The sequence below is a fragment of the Polistes dominula genome, unplaced genomic scaffold (assembly GCF_049000335.1).
Source record: "Polistes dominula isolate Pdom_NZ unplaced genomic scaffold, Pdom_raw_medaka contig_18, whole genome shotgun sequence".
Lineage (NCBI taxonomy): Eukaryota > Metazoa > Arthropoda > Insecta > Hymenoptera > Vespidae > Polistes > Polistes dominula.
Window position 1 is genome coordinate 225,001 of NW_028301164.1, and position 21,404 is coordinate 246,404.

General features: G+C 31.8%; 3 protein-coding genes across 8 annotated transcripts; 2 read left to right on the forward strand and 1 right to left on the reverse strand.

Annotated features, from left to right (window-relative positions):
* Nucleotides 1–3,283: 3,283 nt before the first annotated feature.
* On the reverse strand, nucleotides 3,284–9,966 carry LOC149030467 (uncharacterized). Of its 4 annotated transcripts, XM_089178846.1 has the most exons (4): nucleotides 9,712–9,966; nucleotides 5,851–9,643; nucleotides 3,600–3,908; nucleotides 3,284–3,526 (listed from the first exon to the last, which is right to left on the reverse strand). In XM_089178846.1, exons 2-4 carry the CDS (start codon nucleotides 5,903–5,905, stop codon nucleotides 3,435–3,437), a joined length of 456 nt encoding a protein of 151 aa, XP_089034972.1. In that variant the 5' UTR covers nucleotides 5,906–9,643; nucleotides 9,712–9,966; the 3' UTR covers nucleotides 3,284–3,434. The 4 variants fall into 4 exon arrangements, with proteins under 4 accessions (XP_089034972.1, XP_089034974.1, XP_089034971.1 ...); XM_089178848.1 differs by having other exon boundaries at nucleotides 8,074–9,966; XM_089178845.1 differs by having other exon boundaries at nucleotides 5,851–9,966.
* A 98-nt stretch (nucleotides 9,967–10,064) lies between these two features.
* LOC107072972 (caveolin-3) lies at nucleotides 10,065–14,868 on the forward strand. 3 transcript variants are annotated; one of them, XM_089178844.1, is made up of 4 exons: nucleotides 10,065–10,083; nucleotides 13,671–13,759; nucleotides 13,841–14,020; nucleotides 14,092–14,868. In XM_089178844.1, the coding sequence occupies exons 2-4, from the start codon at nucleotides 13,673–13,675 to the stop codon at nucleotides 14,287–14,289; spliced, it is 465 nt and encodes a 154-aa protein (XP_089034970.1). In that variant the 5' UTR covers nucleotides 10,065–10,083; nucleotides 13,671–13,672; the 3' UTR covers nucleotides 14,290–14,868. The 3 variants fall into 3 exon arrangements, with proteins under 3 accessions (XP_089034970.1, XP_089034969.1, XP_015188812.1); XM_089178843.1 differs by lacking the exon at nucleotides 10,065–10,083 and adding an exon at nucleotides 10,090–11,881; XM_015333326.2 differs by lacking the exon at nucleotides 10,065–10,083 and having other exon boundaries at nucleotides 10,090–13,759.
* Nucleotides 14,869–15,023: 155 nt separating this feature from the next.
* Nucleotides 15,024–21,073, forward strand: LOC107072971 (glutaryl-CoA dehydrogenase, mitochondrial). Its single transcript, XM_015333325.2, has 8 exons — nucleotides 15,024–15,366; nucleotides 15,513–15,545; nucleotides 15,961–16,329; nucleotides 16,393–16,522; nucleotides 16,606–16,828; nucleotides 16,920–17,149; nucleotides 17,241–17,401; nucleotides 17,749–21,073. Exons 1-8 carry the CDS (start codon nucleotides 15,216–15,218, stop codon nucleotides 17,814–17,816), a joined length of 1,365 nt encoding a protein of 454 aa, XP_015188811.2. The 5' UTR covers nucleotides 15,024–15,215; the 3' UTR covers nucleotides 17,817–21,073.
* The last annotated feature ends 331 nt before the right edge of the window (nucleotides 21,074–21,404 follow it).

Consider the following 21,404-nt stretch of genomic DNA (forward strand, 5'->3'; position numbering starts at 1 on the left):
ATTTTCACGCGCTCGAACAGTCTAGACTTTTATTAAACAAACAAGTCGATGTGCTTACAACGAATTGCGCAGAAACCTTTTTTTAACGTTTTTAACGTTTTTAACGTTTTTAACGTTTTTAACGTTCTTAAAGCACTAATTTCTAAGGCAATTTTTCTACTCATGGCCAAGACTTGATTAAAGAAAAATATCAAATTGTATTTAATTAATAAATTGATTAGTCGTCGACGAATTGGGAAACCTTGTGGAACTGATCACGTTACGCGTTCGTGAAATAAGGAAGAAGAATAATAATCGATGAGGAAGAAGATGAGAAGGTAAGCATTTGATTCCGCGGTAAGGCACGCGAAGGTTCCTCGTGACTTGGGAATAAAATTGGTCGATTCGTTTTCAAGAGAACAAGCCTTCACCAATAAATTATTGTTGCCGTATTACGCAATACAGTCGGTCGTTGCTAATTCTTCTAACAACGGCACTGTGACATGAGTTTTATAAGTATAAAAATAGACGATTAATAAAAATACAAAAATACATGAAGAAACTACGTGTTTTTGATTTTGGTAAATTCCATGTTGCCAATAAACACATGACGACACGAAAATTTGACGTTCTTTCCTATCTAAAATTACGTATCACGTTTTACGTTTCCCCTCTCGTTCCCCCTTCCCCTTCCCCTTCCCCTTACCCTTGTTCTCTCCTCTTTTTTCTATATATCCAAAAGATATCTCATTCTAGTGTAAAATAAAATGTAAAAATAAAGCTAACGTACCGATAGTTTCAACTACTCTAGCTATATTTAACTTTCTCACTATTATGCATGCAAGTTACATCACAGACCGATTAAAATAGCGATCCCGCGAGTACTCATGTTTGTACGTCCTCTTCCTCTTCCCACTTTTCTCTTTTTCTCTTTCCCTTTCTCTAATAGTCCCAGTCTCTAATAAGCAATTCCGAACGTTAAACCACAGCTGCATCGTAAACGCGATAGTGTTATCAATATGCGAACGATGCGAACGATGCGAACGATGCGAACGATGCGTCCTATGCAAATATCTTACTGAAAATGTGTCCTTTTCAATTGATATTCTTATTCCCAAGTATATTATTTAACATATGCATTTTTCAAATAAAACGATATTTCAAATTGTTCTATTAGAAAAAAGCATCTGTATATCTGTATATCCGTATATCCGTATATATCTGTATAAACCGAATATTTTTGCTAGTCATTATACGTTTGTAAATGTTTGTCTAACGCATAAGAAGTTGATTTATTTTTTGACTGATTCGTCAGAGACTATCGCTGATGTAACTAGCTAAATTTGTAAACCTGACCTGAGGCAACCATACCTGTCGAACGGAGGACATTCGGTAGATATATTTTCTTAAGGTTATTACATATACTTATTTTTGGATGTTCTTTTAATATACATTCTAAAAGCATGCTTTCTTCTTCGTGAAAGCATCAACGTTTCTACATTTTCCTTATTTTTTCCATTATCGTGTTTTTTTAATATCTTGGGGGCTCATAGGTGAGCCGGCACTTTGTTTTGTAGACTGTTTAATTAATTAATTAATAAAACAAGTTTCACATACATAATACGATTTTGGTGTTGGTGGAAGAAAAATGAGGCCATTGAAAGTTGAAAGGAAGAAAAAAAGTCGCAATTAAATGAGCTAACGAACATATATAACCGATCACAAATGATAATTCCTAAAGACACGGCAATGAAACGCATCAAAGCGTCTCTTCTTTAATAAGCTCGAATTGGAATGTTTTGTACGCATCGTTAAAGGTATTCGTTCGAAAGGCCGTCTACGTTGTTATATTCTTGTCTGGCGCATTCATTACGATTTTTGTCTTTCTCTTTCTTTCTCTTTCTTTCGTCAGACATCGTCAACAATATTCTAAACTCGTAATCACGACCTAACGCAACATAGTCATTCGACGACCATTACTACGACTACGACTACGACTACGACGACAAAGACATTTTCATCCTTTTTAACATACATATAAATGCATAACAAAGTATCTACGTAATATAAGCACATTAACAAAATATATCCGTTAAAATCATGAGAACGTAACTCGTGCTGCATGTGAAAATATTTTTAAAATTCTCCCCCTATTTTATTTGAAATAAAAAAAAACACACAATTTTGTTGTACAAAAATAGTTCTATTTGGTGAGTATGAATATATATCATTATACAGTTAATTGAATTTTTCTTTTTGCATTTTTGTATTGTGCCAGATAATGGGTTAATTTCGTGGTGACCACATCGAGCAGTTGGATCGTGTGTCAGTGGTGGAAGAAGGTGCCTGGCATTGGCACCGATCGCACACCTCGAAAATGTAGGTTTCTGGAGCGACAGCTGCACCAAAGACGAAACAATCGAAAATCTTATTAAGAAAAATGTCTATGTGATCGTTGTTATTGTCCATGTATCTAACAAAGTACAGATCTATCTCTGAACTTTATATAATCCATACTTTTATCTACATAAGTACGTACGTATAATTATTAGCGTACCTTACGCCAATTATGCATAACCAGTTTGATATGTAATATAAAGAAATATATAGAAGAAAGAGAGAGGGAGAGAGAGAGAGAGAGAGAGAGAGAGAGAGAGAAAGAACACAATCTCGAATGCGCATACATTTACTTTACGTAAACGGATGATTCGCGTAGGCTAATAATAGATCGATTAATTTATTATTCGTTACGTCTCTTAGCGAGTCTACGATAGTTTTTCACACGGTTTCTTTTAAACTAGGAGGAAAAGAAGGAGGAGGTTCTCCTCTTTGTAATACCTTATTAAACTTTATAAGCTATCATTAAGAGAATTATAGTAATGGCATCATCGATGAAATTGTAATTTATTTCCTTTTCGTTCTGATAAATTAGAAAATTCTCTATAATTTCAAACTTTTATCAAATTTCGAAATATTGTCTTATTTATTAAAAAAAAAAAAAAAAAAAAAAAAAAAAAAAAAAAAAAAAACTAATGTTTAAAAACTAAGTCTATTTTTGCGTCCGAACTGTAAAAAAATCGGGCGCTCTACACGGTAAGACTTTGGCAGCAAAGTGTCCACGCAAGATCTGTTAAAATAGAATTTGTGTGTGTGTGTGTGTGTGTGTGTGTCTGATTGGAAAAGCAAATTTTACTTTATTTTATTTATTAATAAAAATGATTTGCGTCGCTTAAATAAAAATGACAAAATTCTATAGTTTGATTATGGTTAAATAAATAAAGTTTCAACTAAGTAAATATATATTATATTATAAAAACATGTATTTTTTGTAAGAATTGTTTGCCCAGCAATATCAAAATATAAAAATAAACATTAGGAAATAAATAAATAGATAAAATAAATATGAAGACTAAATTGAAATAAATGGAAATTTTGCTAAATAATGATGACATCGTTCAACGTCGTGATTTACCAGATGCACATTTGCAATCACTATCGCTAAAGGTATCAGACGAAAAAGTGCTCCATGAAGATGACGAGGAATATTCTGAAATGAATGATTTAAAGAAAATTATTGATTCATTTAAAAAAAGGTTTAATCAAACTCCAATTGTACTCACTGTTACAACAATTATTTTTGTTTCTGGATGCTTTAGATTTCGTGGTTTCTTTCTTTTTCTTGTTGTTTTGGTTTTTTTCTTTGTCTTTTGGTTTTTTCAATTTTTTCGAATCCTTCTTTTTGGGCTTTTCTCTGGTGGTTTTACGCAACGACGAAACATTGCAATCGGAGCAATCTGTACAATCGCATTCTGTATCGGAACTATCCAGTGAGAATGAATCCGAAGAACTGCTATGCCATTCGTCTCTCGAACAATGTATTGCATTTCTTCTCCCAGTTATCCTTTTCTTTACTTTTTTAGATGCCATCTCTAAAAAGAAAAAACAAAAAGATTAATATACTATGAAGGAAATAGAAGTTAAGAGACACCACTAGTGTAATCGCTTGAAAAAAAGGAACTACACCGACTGTAGTAGTAGTATATAAATTTAACGAATGACTCGACGATTTTTATCCTGCATGTAATAAGCAAGTAATAAGTAATATGTAATTAATATATGACATCACTGATTTGGGAAGTATTTAAATTTCTAACGCTCGAAATTGGCAAAACATATTTCAACCTTGTATTATCAGACATCTCACCTCATATGTAAACATATTCTGAAGGACGATTAGATAACTTTACGACGTTTCAAATAAATACCGTTAGAAATGAAATAAAAACTCACGTAAGATTGTTATATAATATTCAAGGACATCGTTGCAATTAATATCGTACAAAGAAATTTATTTTAATTTTAATTTGATATATATATATTATTCTAAGTATATACTAAACGTTCACACATTTATTTCGAAACAATTAGAAAGAATTTGTATTCGTTATTCATTGCAATAACTTTTATGATATTAAAAAATGCATACCTGTTGGTTGATTAAGGCGATTAGAAAAACTTCAGATTTTGTATTTGCCAAATATAAACGTTTTATTATAAAGACGAATTTTTTTTTTTTTTTTTGAATAAGTTGTAAATCAAATTTATGATCAAAAATTAAACGCAAGGAAGGATGTGTACAATCTTTATATGAAGACGTATAAGAATTTCTAACTACGTTCTAACACCGAGTCAAGATTTTTCATCCTTTTATATATTTGTACACAAAGATAAATAAATACTGTTAAAATATTTGACTTTGATTCGTTCGTTTCGATTAGATTTTATACGCGAATGTAAACCGTTTAAAATTTAAAAGCGAAAACTATTAGAAATCTCTTAATAATAATAATAATAATAATATCTTTTAATTTGACAGCAATAAATCGACAAACAAACCAAAATAATAATAATATACTTATATTTAAGGACTAACGAGTATATTTCACGATATGTTAAATTCACCGACGCGAGTAGAAATTAGAGCATAAAACGTGTACGATACATACGAAGCAATGTCAGATTATGAATCATTATGCAACGCGAATATTGACGCAATTCAATCCTAGGCAATGAGCCGATCTATGCGAAATCTTCAATTACACCTATCCTACATGCATAATACACATATACATGTGAATATTCTTACGCAAATAAATTGAAGTTGACAAAATAAATGTTGCTTAAATATATAATAAATCCTTAATTATTTATTATTAAATACTTTTAAATATTATTAAATTATTATTAAGTAAAAAATAAAAAAAACTGAAATTATAATTAAACAAATCTTTTTATATTACATGAAAATGAATAAATATGATTGAATTGAATTCGGTTCGCTGTATATAAGGGGTAACAATAAGTAAACGGCAAATCTATTATATCACGAGTAGAGTCAGCCCCCGTGAACCCAAGAAACAATAATTGGACACGTTGCAAGAGAGCACGTGACTTATTTCTCCAAGAGCTTTCCCTTCTTCTTCTTCGTTTCATTTCGTTTCGTTTCTTTTCTTTCTTCTCTTGGTCTTTCGTCTCTCTTTTTCACTGTTAATTAGATTCATTTCCAATCCACGCGAGTAGAATAAAACACAGGATCAATTTTTTATTATAACAAAGCTGACATATTTTTTATAATTAACAATTTTCTTATTTTTTCTTTTCTTTTTTTTTTTCTTGACAAAAGAAATGATATAAATATTATAATTATTATATTAATTATAAAAATATAAATGATGTTTGCAAATGAATAAAGTAAGCAATCGAAAGTTACGTAAATTACTAATACATTGAGATGAAAGTACCGACAAATAAATTTATTTAAAATGACGTATATGCGTATATAATAGTTGGAATATGTAATTAAATGCTTACCTCCATACTTGTTGGACCAAGATCTTTGATAGGAAAAATGAATATTAACTCTCATATCTTGGTACGCGTTTACCGCTCGATCGAGCGAAACCGCGAAATTACATCATCGTGTAATACTTAAGATGTTTTTCGCCTACTATTATATATACATATACACATACGCACATATTAGTTATTAACGATTAAGTTTATCACGCTAGGTAATCGTTTCGTTTAGATTGCGTTCACCATTTTGTGCTTTACGAAAGACAACGGCCTTGTATTTACCTTTATCGAATATAATTATTTATCGATTGAAATAATATAGCATCTTTCTCTCTATTAAGAATAAACTAAAATAAGATATTAAAATAGAATTGGATCGATAATTGAAAATAAAACAGCTTGTCTTAGGATAATTCGATTTGTAGACAACGGTCGAAGGATGATAAGGATGAAAAGGATGAAATTTGAAGTCAACAACAAATTGAACGTTCTTACTTCATTCTCTTGTCCTATCCCTTTCTCAACTAGAGCAGCCCTCTTCTTCCCTAACTGGGTATCGTAACATAGTTAATAGCGTTACACGTCACCCATTGTACTTTGCTGAGTCACACCGTCAACTCGCTTGGCCTCTCTCTTTTTAATTCTTTGTCTACGAATGTCGATAAACGTGTTTCCTCCCTTACATTCGTGCCTTTACGCGTGCTTCGAACATTATATCGTCTCCGAGGGATTTCTAGGATCCCTGATCTCCCTCTTTATAGATACATTTAGAGATACAGTTGGCCCTAAACTTTCGCACATCTTTAAAGATTCAACTGTTTAATCCTCTGCGATCAGACTGATCAAATGGCCATCAGATGACATTGTTCGAATAAAGAGAATAAAACAGTTTCAGTCTTGCATTAGGGCGTGCGTCCACGTGTTGTGTGTTTTGCTAATTAAGATAAATACTTATTTTTGTACATCCCACTACTTTCGAACATTCGCACACATTTTTCAGGAACCAACTATGTGCGAAAGTCGAGAGCCTACTGTATAGGGTCATATAAGACATCTTTGTAGCGATTTTAAAAAACATTGTGTAACTCTACACTTCATAAGATTATACACGAAGGGCCAGGAAGCTATATTCGTTAGATCAAACCTAAATAAACATCGTTATCATTCGAGTGGTGCCGAAGCGGAGCTGCTCGAGCGTAAAGGGTTATAATCGAGTTCGAGCTAATCGCAACGCGTTAAATCGTTCCGTTCTCATAAACGAAGAAATAAAAGTAATGCATGTCTCTCTCTCTCTCTCTTTTTACCTTGTTTCTCAATCAGTCACGATACGTTCGATTCTCGTTCTCGTAAACTCTCAAAGTGAAGTGTCTCGAGGCGAAGAATGGTCGGTCGGCAATCGGTGATCGACATATAAAACGTGTAATTCGAGATTTCGCAGGGATCGGTTCGTAGCTTGGGATTAGATTGCATCAATGTTCGTGTTGCATAATGACCCGTAATGTGGCATAATCGAGCGTACATAGTGCAACGCCCGTTGCTCTTATATTATATCCCCTCCTTCCTATTCGTTCTTATTTTCTATCTACGCGTACAATGGAAATACAACAATATATCCAATTCATCAATTTATTTCGTTCTACTGCTATGTTATTTATTATAGATAATATAGGAGGGAGGGAGGGAGGTAGAGCAAAAGAATATATTTAAATAATATGCAAATGGCATTATTAAATAATTCTCTAATCAATATAAAGTAGTCAGAAAATGACATTAATCTTAGCTTATTTGCATAAAATTAAATGTAATTTATATATATATATTTGGAATCAACATCCGTCATTACTTATTTATCTTAATTTATTTATCATTAGATATCGTTTGTATTTGGTAATAAGGACAAAATTGATGAGAAAGAGAGATGTCAGCCATGAGGTTCTTCTTCTCTTTACGTAATAAAAATGATGATTAGAGAATTAGGAGTTACAACGAGCTATCTGTGATGAGCATATATGAGATAATTGATTGTGTGTGGGTACGTGTGTATGCTAGGCAAATGTATCATCCCAGGAAATAAGGCATCCTCTTTGTTCACGTTGAACGACATTCGTTAAAGCCACAAGTAATTTCGTCCCCTGGCTCTGATTAATGTCTAACGTTCCAGACAATTCCTAGGGATGATAAATTAATGGGAGATACGTTTCTAGGGGGATTTTCAAGAGTCTGCCTGAGTTAACGTACCTTCCAAAGGGTATCCTTTCTCGTTCTTATCGCAGCCTGATCGCTCGTCAAAGAAAAACAGGTTTCACTAAGATTTTTCTCTTTTAAGAACACTCAACTCACTATCTTCTGTTTCCTTTTGAATCTATAATGTTGATCCTTCATTTTTTCATTTTTTCATTCCACGATTTTTTTATTCTTTCTGCCTTATTCTTAAGGCAGGATAAATAAGGGATTCTAAGGGATTCGTTAAACATTTGTTATTTATATCACCTAACGATTTAATCAAAGTACCAAACAGAAATTAGTATTAGTTGTAATATTATAGATATGTTTCATTAAATAAGCACACTCGATTTGTTCTCTTTAGCATACTTATACTAGTCCTCCGTTAATAAACTTATTAGCTAGTCCGATTTACGTTGCATCATGCTAATGCATTATTACGTACAGTTATACGATAGATCGGATTATGCAAATTTCCTCGAAAATTTCCCAACTTTGAAACTCGGTCGCATAAGAACGAATATTAAAGTTTCGATTTTTCCAACGTTTTTCGACGTTTAGTCAAAATTTTCTTCTACATTTTACATTTTAACACATACACACATAGAGATCGAGTACAATGCCAATAAGATTTCCTACTTGTGTTTTTTATTCGTTTTTCTATTTGAATCTTTGTAAAAAGTATTTTGAAGAAAAGTTTGTAGAAAACTTGTAGACAAAAAATGATAGAAAGTGACAATTCATATGATCACAATTTTTACAGAGTTTTCAGGTAAAATATGTAATAGGATAATATTTGAAGGATTATATAGAAAAACGAAATAGAGGAGAAATCTTCGGCATGGACTCGGTCGTTTCTCGACGTCGTTTTATCGGTTTCCACGTTTTTCAGGCATGCATTATGTATGATGGGAACATTCTCATCCTTTGCCATGACCTTGCCTCTTACCATTTTCTTTCTTCGTTTTTTAAATGCAAGACATTAAAAACACGCTCTCATTCTCATTTAGACTCGTTGATATTTTTATTTTTCAAATTTCATTTGGAAACTTTTCTATTATTAGGAATTGTCATTTTCTTTCTTTATTTATTTCTAACAATAATATAAATTAGAAAATATTCGTATCGTTGCTTAATTGAATTAGTCCTTGATATTAATAAATGTTTAGTTTAAAAAACGACGATCAACCAACAACAGTCGTTGAATGTATAAATCGCGTTTGAAATTGTAAATGAAGTTCGAGTACGGGAAGCGAGTGCATTGATCTTACTTTAAACGCGTGCGACGCGAGGAATGATATTTACGAAACCGTTGCAAAGGTTATGACACCTAGAACGGCAGTTACGGTGCAGTTATCGTTGCATAGTCGTTGCATAGTCGTTGCATAGTCGAACGAGCATAATCCGACCGCTACATCTGTTCCGACACGTAAGAAGCCGGCTACCGCGTACCACCTCACCAAGTGCGGATCTAACAAACAAAGAGAATTGACATTCAACTTTCAAAATGATATTGTCATTGTCCTTTCCATTAGTAACAACGTTCAACACAAAAAATTATAATCTCATGATCATCGAGCAGCATCTGAAATAATAATTATTAATGATATTGGATATAGCATAAGAGTAAGAATTAAGAAAGCATTTGCGTACGTCAATACGTATGATAGTTGGTGGTTGTGTCGTTATGGCACCTCGTCGACTATGCAATCATGCTTTATATCGCAGTTATTGTCGTATCGTGTCTATCTATCTATCTATCTATCTATCTCCTTTTCTTTGTCACGCCAATGGTGCAATCTCGACTGCACCTACACGTTCATTCATTCCGGATTACACAAGTCCCTTAGAAGCGTGCGCGCACACGAACTCGCCGCAAAACGTGAGAGTAAGTCATTTTAACAGACAGACAGACAGACAGACAGAAAGACAGACAGACAGACAGACAGAAAGACAGACAGACAGACAGATGCGGAAAAGATTAGCTTTGTGTCCTTTTTGCGTTGGTATAACAAAAGGAATTACGTAAGTCGTTTATCAAACCTACAACTATAATATTATATTATAATATACGAATGAGATAGTATTAATGTATTTCAACTTTGGACAACTTTATTTGCTAATCTAAGTCGAAGAATTAAAAATAAGGGGAATACACTTTACACAAGGAGATTTGAAGTTAGGAATTTGAGAGATAATATACGTAATAGGAAAAGAACGTTCTCGTATGGTAGCTAAGGCAACAAGAGCGAGCTTGAGCTATCTTTATCGCTTTGAGGCAGATACGAGTATCCGGTTTTAGCACTCACTACTTACCTCTGCACCCTCCTCAGTCATTCCCTTAACTTTTACCTACCCCTCGTGTTTCTCTCCTTTTTCTACTTTTTCTTTTTCTTCATCTTTTGTGTGATCTTACTCTTTACTCTTTTTTATTTTCTTCCATTTGAAATTCTTGTTCACTCGTATCTTTAGATTTTATAACATCTAAAATATTTGTTTAAGGAAAATGTATCTATTGTAATATACGATAAACACATGTGCGGTATATATGCTTTAAGTAGTATTATTTATATTTTATTGTTGGAATAAGAGCATAAAGGAAGATTAAAATAAATGTGTATATTTATATCGAAAGAAGAAAGCTAACGCGATCATAAAATCGTTCCTTTATTTATATATCTTTATGTTTTATTAATAGTTAAAGCGTGACGTCTAAATAATATCGATATTTATTATTAGTTACTAATAATTATAACATATAATTATTACTATTATTGTTCTGTACTTAGCTTACAATTAATTATTATCTCGATGTTAATTCTATAACGAAAATTGTAAATATTTCTTGATAAACAACCTCGATCATAGATATAAATCTTATGCAAATAATAATAGTAAACCCTGCAATTGTAGATTGTATAATTTCAACGAAAAAGTCCGTTTACCTTATCATGAGAAAAGTATCAGAAATTATAAAGAATAATGCTAGTGCCATCTAACTTATAGTCATTGAATACTATGGAAATGTTATCAATAGTGTAAGCTCTCTTCTCACCGGTAGATGTCAGAATAATAACACTTTAAATAATTAATAAACAATAAATTTATAAATAATTGTAATATATAATTAATTTTCATTGAAATTATATGTAATGATAACAATTGCTTTGTAATTATTTACATGAATTTGAAAACTTTCGATGCTTAACTTATTTATAATTTAAGCAACATATTTGTTGTTATTTTAAGAAAAAATAACTTTAATATATATATATTATATTTTGTCAAATGCAATAAAATAATACAATTGCTAAAAATACAATATGATTAAGAACTGTTTAAATGAAATAAAATAAAGTTTTCAAGTAGACATAATAATTTCATAAAGGGAATGAAAGTTCATCGATTAGTAGCGGCAAAAGGAAGTATAATTATCATAGTAGTATCGTTCAATGTCGCGATCCTAGGTAGGTAGCATTCACTTTCGTTGAAAATGGGGTTATTGTACTGCCCCGCGTGTTTGCGGCACAAAGCTTGCGGGGGTGTAATTCCCGGAGAATTTTAGGGCGCATGCGTCTTGACCGTTGTCCACTTAGAAACGTTCGTTTCTCATTTTCTCTCTCTCTCTCTCTCTTTCTTTCTTCATTTGTGTCCACCTGCGTTTTAACCTGCACTTTTCCACCTGTAAAACTCGAAACACATTGCTCGAGTCACGTCGAACAACTTAGTTCGTTTGAACGTTTTCCAAGTATTCTATAAAATAGAAAAAGAAAAAGAAAAAGAAAAAAGAGAATCAACAGAACTTGGATAAGCGAAAAGTGAAGTAAGTGAACATCATTATTTTTATTCAATACAAAAATGTAGAAGAGAACGTTGATCAGAAATTCTTCATATAATTTATTTTATACGTGGTTTAGAATTTCATTCAGTTAGAAGATGTTGTTGATGTTTGATTTTCGTATGTTATTACTTTTAAAGAAAGAAAAATTAAAAATGATTTTCTTACACTCTATTTTTATTTCATAAATAAAACATTGTATTATCTTGGACGATACTTAATCGTAAGTTAACTTAACCCCTAGACACATATCTCGCTAATCGTTAAACAAGAATCTTTTCCCACCGAATAAAAAAAAGTCTGATCTTATCGGCCAGCTAGTTGGTAGAAAATTACAAGTAAAACCAACAATAAGTCTCTAGAAAAGATTAATATGTAAAAACGATGAGAATAAAGGTAAATATGCATTGTATCGTAAACGTATTAGACATAAGAGAAAACAGCTGAACATAAACGATTAAAACCTTTTGAATTATTAATGCCACTTGCATGAACTTTCCATGTATACATATGCTAAACTTTTATTATTCGATTTTTCATTAAACTGTGAACTTATTTGAAATAGACCGAGATTATACTTGAATGAAAGTCCTATTGATCATTAATTGAAAATACAATCAATCTGCGGATGGATCGATCTATTATAACTTATATTTTTCTTTTCTACGAGCAAAGAATGTTTTCCTAAAGTTTCACCGCGTATTTGTCTCTTGGTACAAATAAATATCTTTGTTTAAATGAAAATAAAAAAAAAACAAATAAAAAATTTGTAACAGAAACTTCAATATAATTTCTAGTCAAAGTAAAGTAAAGGAAACTCTTATTCGGTCACGCCACGACTACTTTTTTTAATCGATTTTCTGTTCTGCAAGAGAGTGTAAAACGCGCGTGACACTTAACATCAAAAATGTACACCATTGGTAAGAATTGTCGCATCAAGCCGGAACACATGAAACGCGTGAACTTTCTCACTAACTCTTTGGAATAGAAACTTGGTAAAAACTTGGAGAAAAAGACACATGTGCATGGATATACATACATACGTAAAGTAGGCGTATTCTTTTTAAATAAAAAAAAAAAAAAAAAAAAAGAAACAAATGTCTAAAAGAAAACCAAACACTTATAAACCACGGTCTTTATTTTCGCGAATCGATATTTTCTTGCGATTATGACGTTGAATTCAAGGTAGAACACATACACACACACACACACACAAGTAAATTTTATATAGTTTTGCAAGTTAGTTTTTGTACATGCCACGCTATCGCTTCGATACATTTTTCTTTCGACTCACTCGTAATACAGATTGCAAACCGTTCGAGTCGTTAATTTGATTTTCTTTCCTAATCGTATACTAGTATTAAATAATAATAATAATCTTTTCGTATGAATAAATTAATTGTTTGTTAAAATAAAAATGTCTTTCTGTTGCCCTTTTCTTTTTTCTTTGGATACATTTTATCGTTTCGATAAAGATCGATCGTAAAGCGGGATCATCGTGAAATCTCGCCATACGGTATAACTCTGGATATAATATATTATTAAAAGAAAAAATGATCAATGTTAGGATACTTTGTCGCATTCCAGTGTGGCTTTAGTATTCATTCGCGATATTAATGCAGTTCGTCGTGGTATTCATATTGGCGAGAAAGCATTGATTCGTTTTTAACTGTTAAACGAAAAAGAAAGATTGAAGCCAACGTTTAAAGGATGTTGGCTAGATTGAAGAACGCCTGTCAGTGTCCAACACCGAACTGCAACTTTCATCTTCCAGGAATGGAAAAACCGGAATCATCCGCCGACGGTGCCAGTGCTATGGATCTTGAAGACAGGGATCCGAATAATCTCAACCAACATCTTCAAGTAAATTTTGCAATTGTTGAATAACCGTGAATCTCGATGATTTTCAAATAAAACAAAGAAAATATTGAAATCCGACAACAGGTGATGTGGGACGATGTGATCGGCGAACCGGAAGGCATTCGAAGTCCCGAGTGCGCTTGGCGCTTGAGTGGCCACTGTTTTCGCCTTTCGAGGGGTTGCTGTTACATATTTCTCTCGGTCTTGGTTGCACCCTTGCTAGCACTTTGCCTTGGATTTACATTCGCCTGTCTTGCCTTCGAGGTAAACATTTATTCAAATACGATCGATAATGCGATTCACATAAGTGTCTATGCATATTTGTCTTCATTTAGCACATATGGTGTGTGGCCCCTTGTCTTCGTGTATGGAAAATAACTTGTGCAGCTACCAGAAACTTTTTCACAGCTTTCGTACAAGCCATCGTTCGTCCCGTTGCTGACGCCCTTGGATATCTCTTTAACAATATACGCGTTTTTAATCAAAAATTACCAGACGGTCCCGAAAGAAAAGACGACATTCTTATTGTATGAAAATTCAATTTACAAATATTTCTACATTTTCTTTTCTATTTACGTAATCTAGACACATTACGGACAGGTAGCATGAATATAATACTCGGTTAAAAAGAACAGTATATAAATAATAAGAACAATTTGTAAAATAGTCTTGTCTTGTAGAGATCATTATTTTAGCAAATGAGTGAATAAGCACAACAAACAAATGTGTCGAAAAAAGTGAACGATTCCGTCCTATTATTAGACTGCCGAGTATAGTGAATCTCGCGTTGACAATGGAACCAAATTTTCTCCAGCTATTATAGACAACGAACAAACATAGTTTGTATGATATATTTCATTCATGTTGAAGCAATCAAATTTCACTCAACTTCAATTTAAATCAAAGAATGCACTTTTAAACGCGATCAATTTTTCTATCATCTAAACGTGTATACAAGTTGAGAAAATCTAGTCACTAATTGTAATCTCTCCTATCATTTGTAATATATAAATCACATAGTAGTAATGATTAAAAGAAATGATAACTGTATATAAATTAAACGAAAGAATTTCTTATATTTAACAAATAAATCAATGATATTGATCTGTTAAGATTTCGATAAGTTTTCTTATTATTCCCCCTCTCTGCTCCATATTTTATCATTTGTTGTACAAATTTATAATATGTTATGTTCGATAAGTACAATGAAGATTTAGCAAATAGTAGAGATTCGTCTATTGTATTTTCTTTTTAATCTGTTTCGAATGAAATAACATAAAGATGATAAAAAAAAAAATAGGTTGCTAAATCAAGACGTTCGATTATATTGTTTGTTTCTTTTCATTTACGTATGCAATATTTGTATAAAATAATAACTACGTAATGATATAAAAATGAACAGATAATGTAAGGCACATTTATTACCATAAGATATCATATTTATCTCTGTATTCGAAATATGTTGTTGTATACAGAAGACAGAAAAATAAATAACGTCACTGATGTTAGCAATTCAGTACTCTATCGAACAGCAGACAAGATGGCAGCAGCACGTGTAACAAGTAGATTCCTAAAGTTTTTAAGTTCATATCAAAGAAACTTCAACAGACGTATCCTTTTCAAAAGAAGAATAGTTTTATTTCAATTATTTATCGATTCCTGAAACATATAATTAGCGAACAATTTTTTGCATTATCGTAAAACAAAAAAAAACAATTTATATATTTTTCTTTAACGATCGAGCACCCGTAACCAGAAATCTCCGTTGCTACAAGCCTGCAAAATAAAAGTAAGTTATATATTTCTAGAATTTCATTTCAATAGAATTTGTAACAGTGAAAGGAGAAAAAAAGACATTGATATAATATTATACAATGTTATTAACTTTTGTTGTTTTGTTATACTTGTTAATTATTCATTGTACGTATAGATAGCAGCAGTTGTCGGTAAATAGTTATCGGTGGCTTGTCGGCAATATCGCTATCTGTATTACAGTTAGGGTTTGTAGCAACCTTTCTCCATCTTCATGGGTAACTTCAATATTTCGTCTTTTCAGAATTTCTCAGGTTTTTCAGCAAAAAAAAAACTTGATGCCCAATACTTATAAAACCTTTTGTGCGAAGATGATCGTCGATTTGTATAATTAACAGTTAATTTGATTACACAACTTATCTTAAAATATAATAAAAATGTTTTTCCCGAAGATGCGTTCAACTGGAATGATCCATTCGATCTGGAGTCTCAATTAACAGCAGATGAGATTGCGATCAGAGATCAATTTCGAAACTATTGTCGTGAAAAATTAATGCCTCGAGTAATCGAGGCCAATCGGAAAGAACATTTTCATAAGGAAATCATTAAGGAGATGGGTTCTCTTGGTGTTTTGGGCTGCACATTGAAAGGTTATGGAGCTTCCAATGTTTCTTCCGTTGCTTATGGACTTTTAGCAAAAGAGATCGAGGCAATTGATAGCGGATACAGATCAGCTATGTCTGTACAATCCTCCCTGGTTATTGGTTGTATATATCAATTCGGTGATGAGACGCAAAAGGAACGATTTCTTCCTAAACTTAGTAAGTATCAATCGGTGTCATCATCATCTCCTTCGGTACAAATTTGATCTTTCGATTTTGCAGTTTCCGGGGATTTAATTGGTAGCTTCGGTTTAACCGAACCCAATCATGGCAGTGATGCAGGAGGTCTTGAAACTAAAGCTGTTTATGACAAGGATCAAAAAGTTTACAAATTGACTGGAAGCAAAACATGGTAAATTTATCATTATTTCCTGCACCAATTTTATTTCATATAATATGAAAAGTTTCATTTTTGATCTATTTAAAAAAAAATAGGATTTCAAACTCACCCATTGCTGATATATTAATCGTATGGGCAAAATGCGAGGATAATAAAATTCGTGGATTTATAGTAGAAAGAGAAGGAAATCAGAATCGATTGGAAACACCGAAAATCGAAGGAAAATTTTCATTGAGAAGTTCTATTACTGGAATGATACTCATGGATAACGTCGTAGTACCTACTGACAATTTATTAGCGGGTGTAGACGGTTTGAAAGTTAGATCTACATTTAATTATTATTAATACTAACAATAAGAGATCGAGTTATAAGTAATAATAAAAAAAAAAAAAAATGATATGTACGTAGGGACCATTTAGTTGTTTAAACAACGCTCGTTATGGAATATCTTGGGGTGCTTTGGGTGCAGCCGAACATTGTTTTCAAATAGCCAGAGAGTATACTTTAACGAGATCACAATTTAAAAGACCATTAGCTGCCAATCAATTAATACAAGCGAAATTGTCTAATATGATGTGCGATATAGCCTTTGGTCTTCAAGCTTGTTTACGCGTTGGAAGATTAATGGATGAACATAAGTACATTAAGAATCTTAATCTTAAATCACTGATATTGATTTATTTAGTTTTCTTTTGTTTTCTAATTGATTACGTCTTTTTTCCCCTTCAGATCAAATCCGGAGATGATTTCTATGTTGAAGCGAAATTCTGCTAGCAAAGCGTTAGAAATTGCTAGAACCGCGAGAGACATGTTAGGTGGTAATGGCATATCGGACGAGTATCACGTCATTAGGCACATGATGAATCTCGAATCCGTTAACACTTACGAAGGTATGAGGAGAACATTTTGACGTAAAATATAGTCGGTTTAAATCGATTATCGCGTTAAGATTAATGAAACGCTTGATATCGATGACTCGGAGTGAAATTTTGTATTTTCACGATATTACTCGGAAATCTAAATACCTATATTAATGTTGTATACGAGCGATTATAACATGATCGACGTACGTACGATGGAAAAGTCCATTATTATCCGTAATTTAATGATGGTATGAATTTTCAAATTTAATATGTTATTTAATTGTGGATAATAATCAACTTATCTTCGTATATACATATATGTATGTGCACAATTTGTGTTATTTTACAATAGGTTTGATTTGTTGTTCATGTAGGTACTTACGATATACACTCTTTGATACTCGGAAGAGCGATCACAGGAATAGCTGCATTCGCTGGATAACACATTTTCCTTCTTCTTATTCTGTCAGGTTATGACAAAGTAATTCCACCTTTAAAACTACCGTAAAGTTGTTAATACATTTAAATATATATATCATTTAGTAATCATTAACGTTTGACGTTTTCAATTACCCCTTTTCTTTTTTTTTTTTTTCTTAGACATGACTTGCTACGAATAATTTCTTCTTATCTTTCATAAATGTGTATTATATATATATTATATTTGTATGACTTCCAAATATTGCAAGAGAGAAACTATTTATACGAATAATAAAGTTGATTTTAAACAGATTCTTTACTATCCACGAATTAACGTTTGACCACAAACGTAATCAATAATTATTGCTTATTTATTCGACGTATTCTTCAATATTTCACAATTTTTTTTCTTGTTGTCAATAGCTTCTTTTATCATTTTATTTTTTATCATCCTCTTCTTCTTTTTTATTTTATTCGTTTTATGTATTACACGAAATCACAAAAATCCGTAAGCGTAATAATAATCTAGTATAAAGAAGAAATGAAGAAAAAAATAATGATTGGCAAAACACTAAATAAAGTTTTGACGTAAAAAGATTGTCAATGTGGTATTACGTGTCTTGTTGGAATTTCCTCTTATGGATATGATTTTCTTCCATCTTTCTATTTGTTTTGTTAGAAAATTAGATAAACGATATATATATATATAGCTTCGAAATGAAAATATGTTCGAATAATTAGAGAAGTATGGGATTACAATAAATATTTGGAGAATACATCGTATTACACACTATGATTTACTGGTCGAAATGATAATCTAATTTAAACTATTATTTACAATCGATAAGTGTGATATAGCTGTGCCTTCATTATTATTATTTTGTTGTTGTTTAATGTTTTGTTTTTATAGCAATTGGTTCTAGCGACATATTATCACCTGATTATACGTTTTATTTAAATCTATCTTTCTCTCTCTCTCTCTCTCTCTCTCTCACTCACACGCGCGCGCGCTCGTATGTGTGTATGTTCTTCGCTTTCTTCGTCGTCCATTATTAATTTATTCTTCCTTCAGTTTTCTCTTTTTCAATTTTACGTATTTTTTCATTATCTTCCTTTTCCTAATACAATTCCTAGTTATTTGTTTTTTTTTCTTTTTTTTTTAAATTTTTTTTTTCTTTTAATTAGGTATTATTTTCCTTTAACTTTACAACGTCGAAAATGATTTTCATTCATACTCCATCTAGTAACTAGGTCTCCGTACAAATATAATATATATATATGTATATATATATATATGTTATACATATATATATATTCAGTGCTTTTAGACTAATTTCATACTAAATGAAAATATAAAAATCTATATTGTTACTACAGTTATGTATAAGGGTTAGTCCGTCTCGCAATTTAAACGCGGTCAGAGATCATTTACAACGCTGTAATGTGTGGTATGAGTGGTATGTGTGTATGTGTGCGTGTGTGTGTGTGTGTTGTCTTTGTCACCTTTTGTTATTTTTGCTGAATTCTTGCTGTTCTTATTATACTCATTGAAAAAACAACATTAATAAGTAGATCCCAAAATATGCTAAAACAACAAGTACGAATCCCTTTAGTTTCCTGTTTGGAATTCCATGTTGCATTAAATAACAAGACGGTCTATCGCACACCCTCCTCGCATACGAGAGGGTCAACCATTTACTTTTTATCCATTTTTTGTGCTTTTCTTCCTGTGTTTCTTTTGAATTTTCCTTTTTTTCTTGTTTTGTTTCTCTCAAAAAGCACTTATAGAAATATTTCCTAATCACTGACTTGGTTCCGATAGTAAATTTGTCATTTATTTGACTAGATCTCTCGTGATTAAAACGAAGGCATCTATATATTTTTATTTATTTTTTTTTTTATATCTTCTTTTAATTTCTTTTTTTCTTTTTTTCTTTTTTTTTCCCCCCAAGGATAAAGAAGATTTAACGATAAAAATGTGATTAGTATAAGTCTTTCCTTTTTTTCCTTGTTTCATTTCATTGTAAGACTATTAAAATTGAGATTTTGTCAAAAACTGATGTTTATGAAAGATAAAATTTGTCGTTTGGGTAGACAGTGAAAATTCTTACAAAATATTTCAACATTTTGAATAATAGATGCCTTCTTTTCTTATAGTAATAGTATAGTAATAGTAATAGTAGTAGTAATAGTAGTAGTAGTAGTAGTAGTAGTAGTAGTAGTAGTAATAGTAGCAGCATTAGTAGTAGTAGTAGTAGTTTTTACTTCGACAAACAAACATCGTCGATTGCACATCTTTCGCTTTATTTGTGTAAAAGGATTGCGGTGCGCTTATGGATATTATTATTATTTTTTCATACATGCATCTTTCTTTCTTTCTCTCTTTTCTCTCGCTCTCGCTCTCGCTCTCTCACTCTCTCTCTCTCTCTCTCTCTCTCTCTCTCTCTCTCTCTCTCTCTCTCTATATCCGTATTTATTTTTTGTTTGGTTTTAACCGTTAGCAACAAGGGACCCGATCAACACAAGCGACTCGATTAATCATAAATAAATTAAGTTTAATTGCTAAGTAATAAAATGTTAATTACATATGTCAATAATAATTAATTCAAGTTACAACACACGTCTCGTGCAAAAGTGTAAAGAAGTTTTTTTTTTTCGTGCTACACTCAATACCTTGGTATTTTTTTGTTTTTTGTTTCGTTTTGTTTATTTGCTTGCTCGTACTTAACGATTTTGTTAAAATTGTTATTTGTTCGCGCGTAAGCGTGTAGTTATATGTATCTGTATCAATGTTTTATTCGTGTGTACACTCGTGTGTACATTCGTGTGTGTTCGTGTTCATGTATGTTTATAGTGGTGTGTATATGTGTATTTGTGTGTGTAATTTTATTAATTAATGGGTATTTTTTTTTCTTTTTGTTATTCTTTCCTCGACTACAATAAGCTCTTCGTAAAACGTAGTAACATTGGTAGTTTACAATAGTTTACAGTTTCCGCCTCATGCTTCTCGATGATCGGACGCGCTTCTATTAAATAGTTATGCGCCGCTTTTTTTTTTTTTCTTATTTTTATTAATTTTTTATTTTTTTCATTATTTCATGTTGGAATCGAATTCTTTGTTTTCATTTAAAGTACATTCGTTTAATAAATAATCCCTTTTTGTTTTATTCACGCGTTAGATAAATTTTTGCAAAGAAGGGAACTTTGAAAGAACCCCCTAGAACGAATAAAAATACGAGAGAATTTGAACAAATGAAATTTACAAGGATAGAGAAAAACGTTCTTTTCTTTCACTTAAATTCGATCAAAAAAAGAACGTTAAGTAACTCGGATTCGATTCCAACATTTGTAAATATCGATCTCACTTCCGTTTATTTTCTTTCTCGCACACGGACGCAACACACACCCAAGCAGACATACTATTTCTTTCTCTCTTTCTCTCTCTCTCTCTCCCTCTCTCTCTCTCTCTCTCTCTCTCTTTCTAAAATGGATTCGCAAAACTCAATATCGTCATATATTCTTCCATTCTTGCTCTCTCTCTCTCCCTCTCTGCCTTTTTTGAAATTGTTGCATACCACTCGGGCTAACATAACTCTTTCGATAATACACG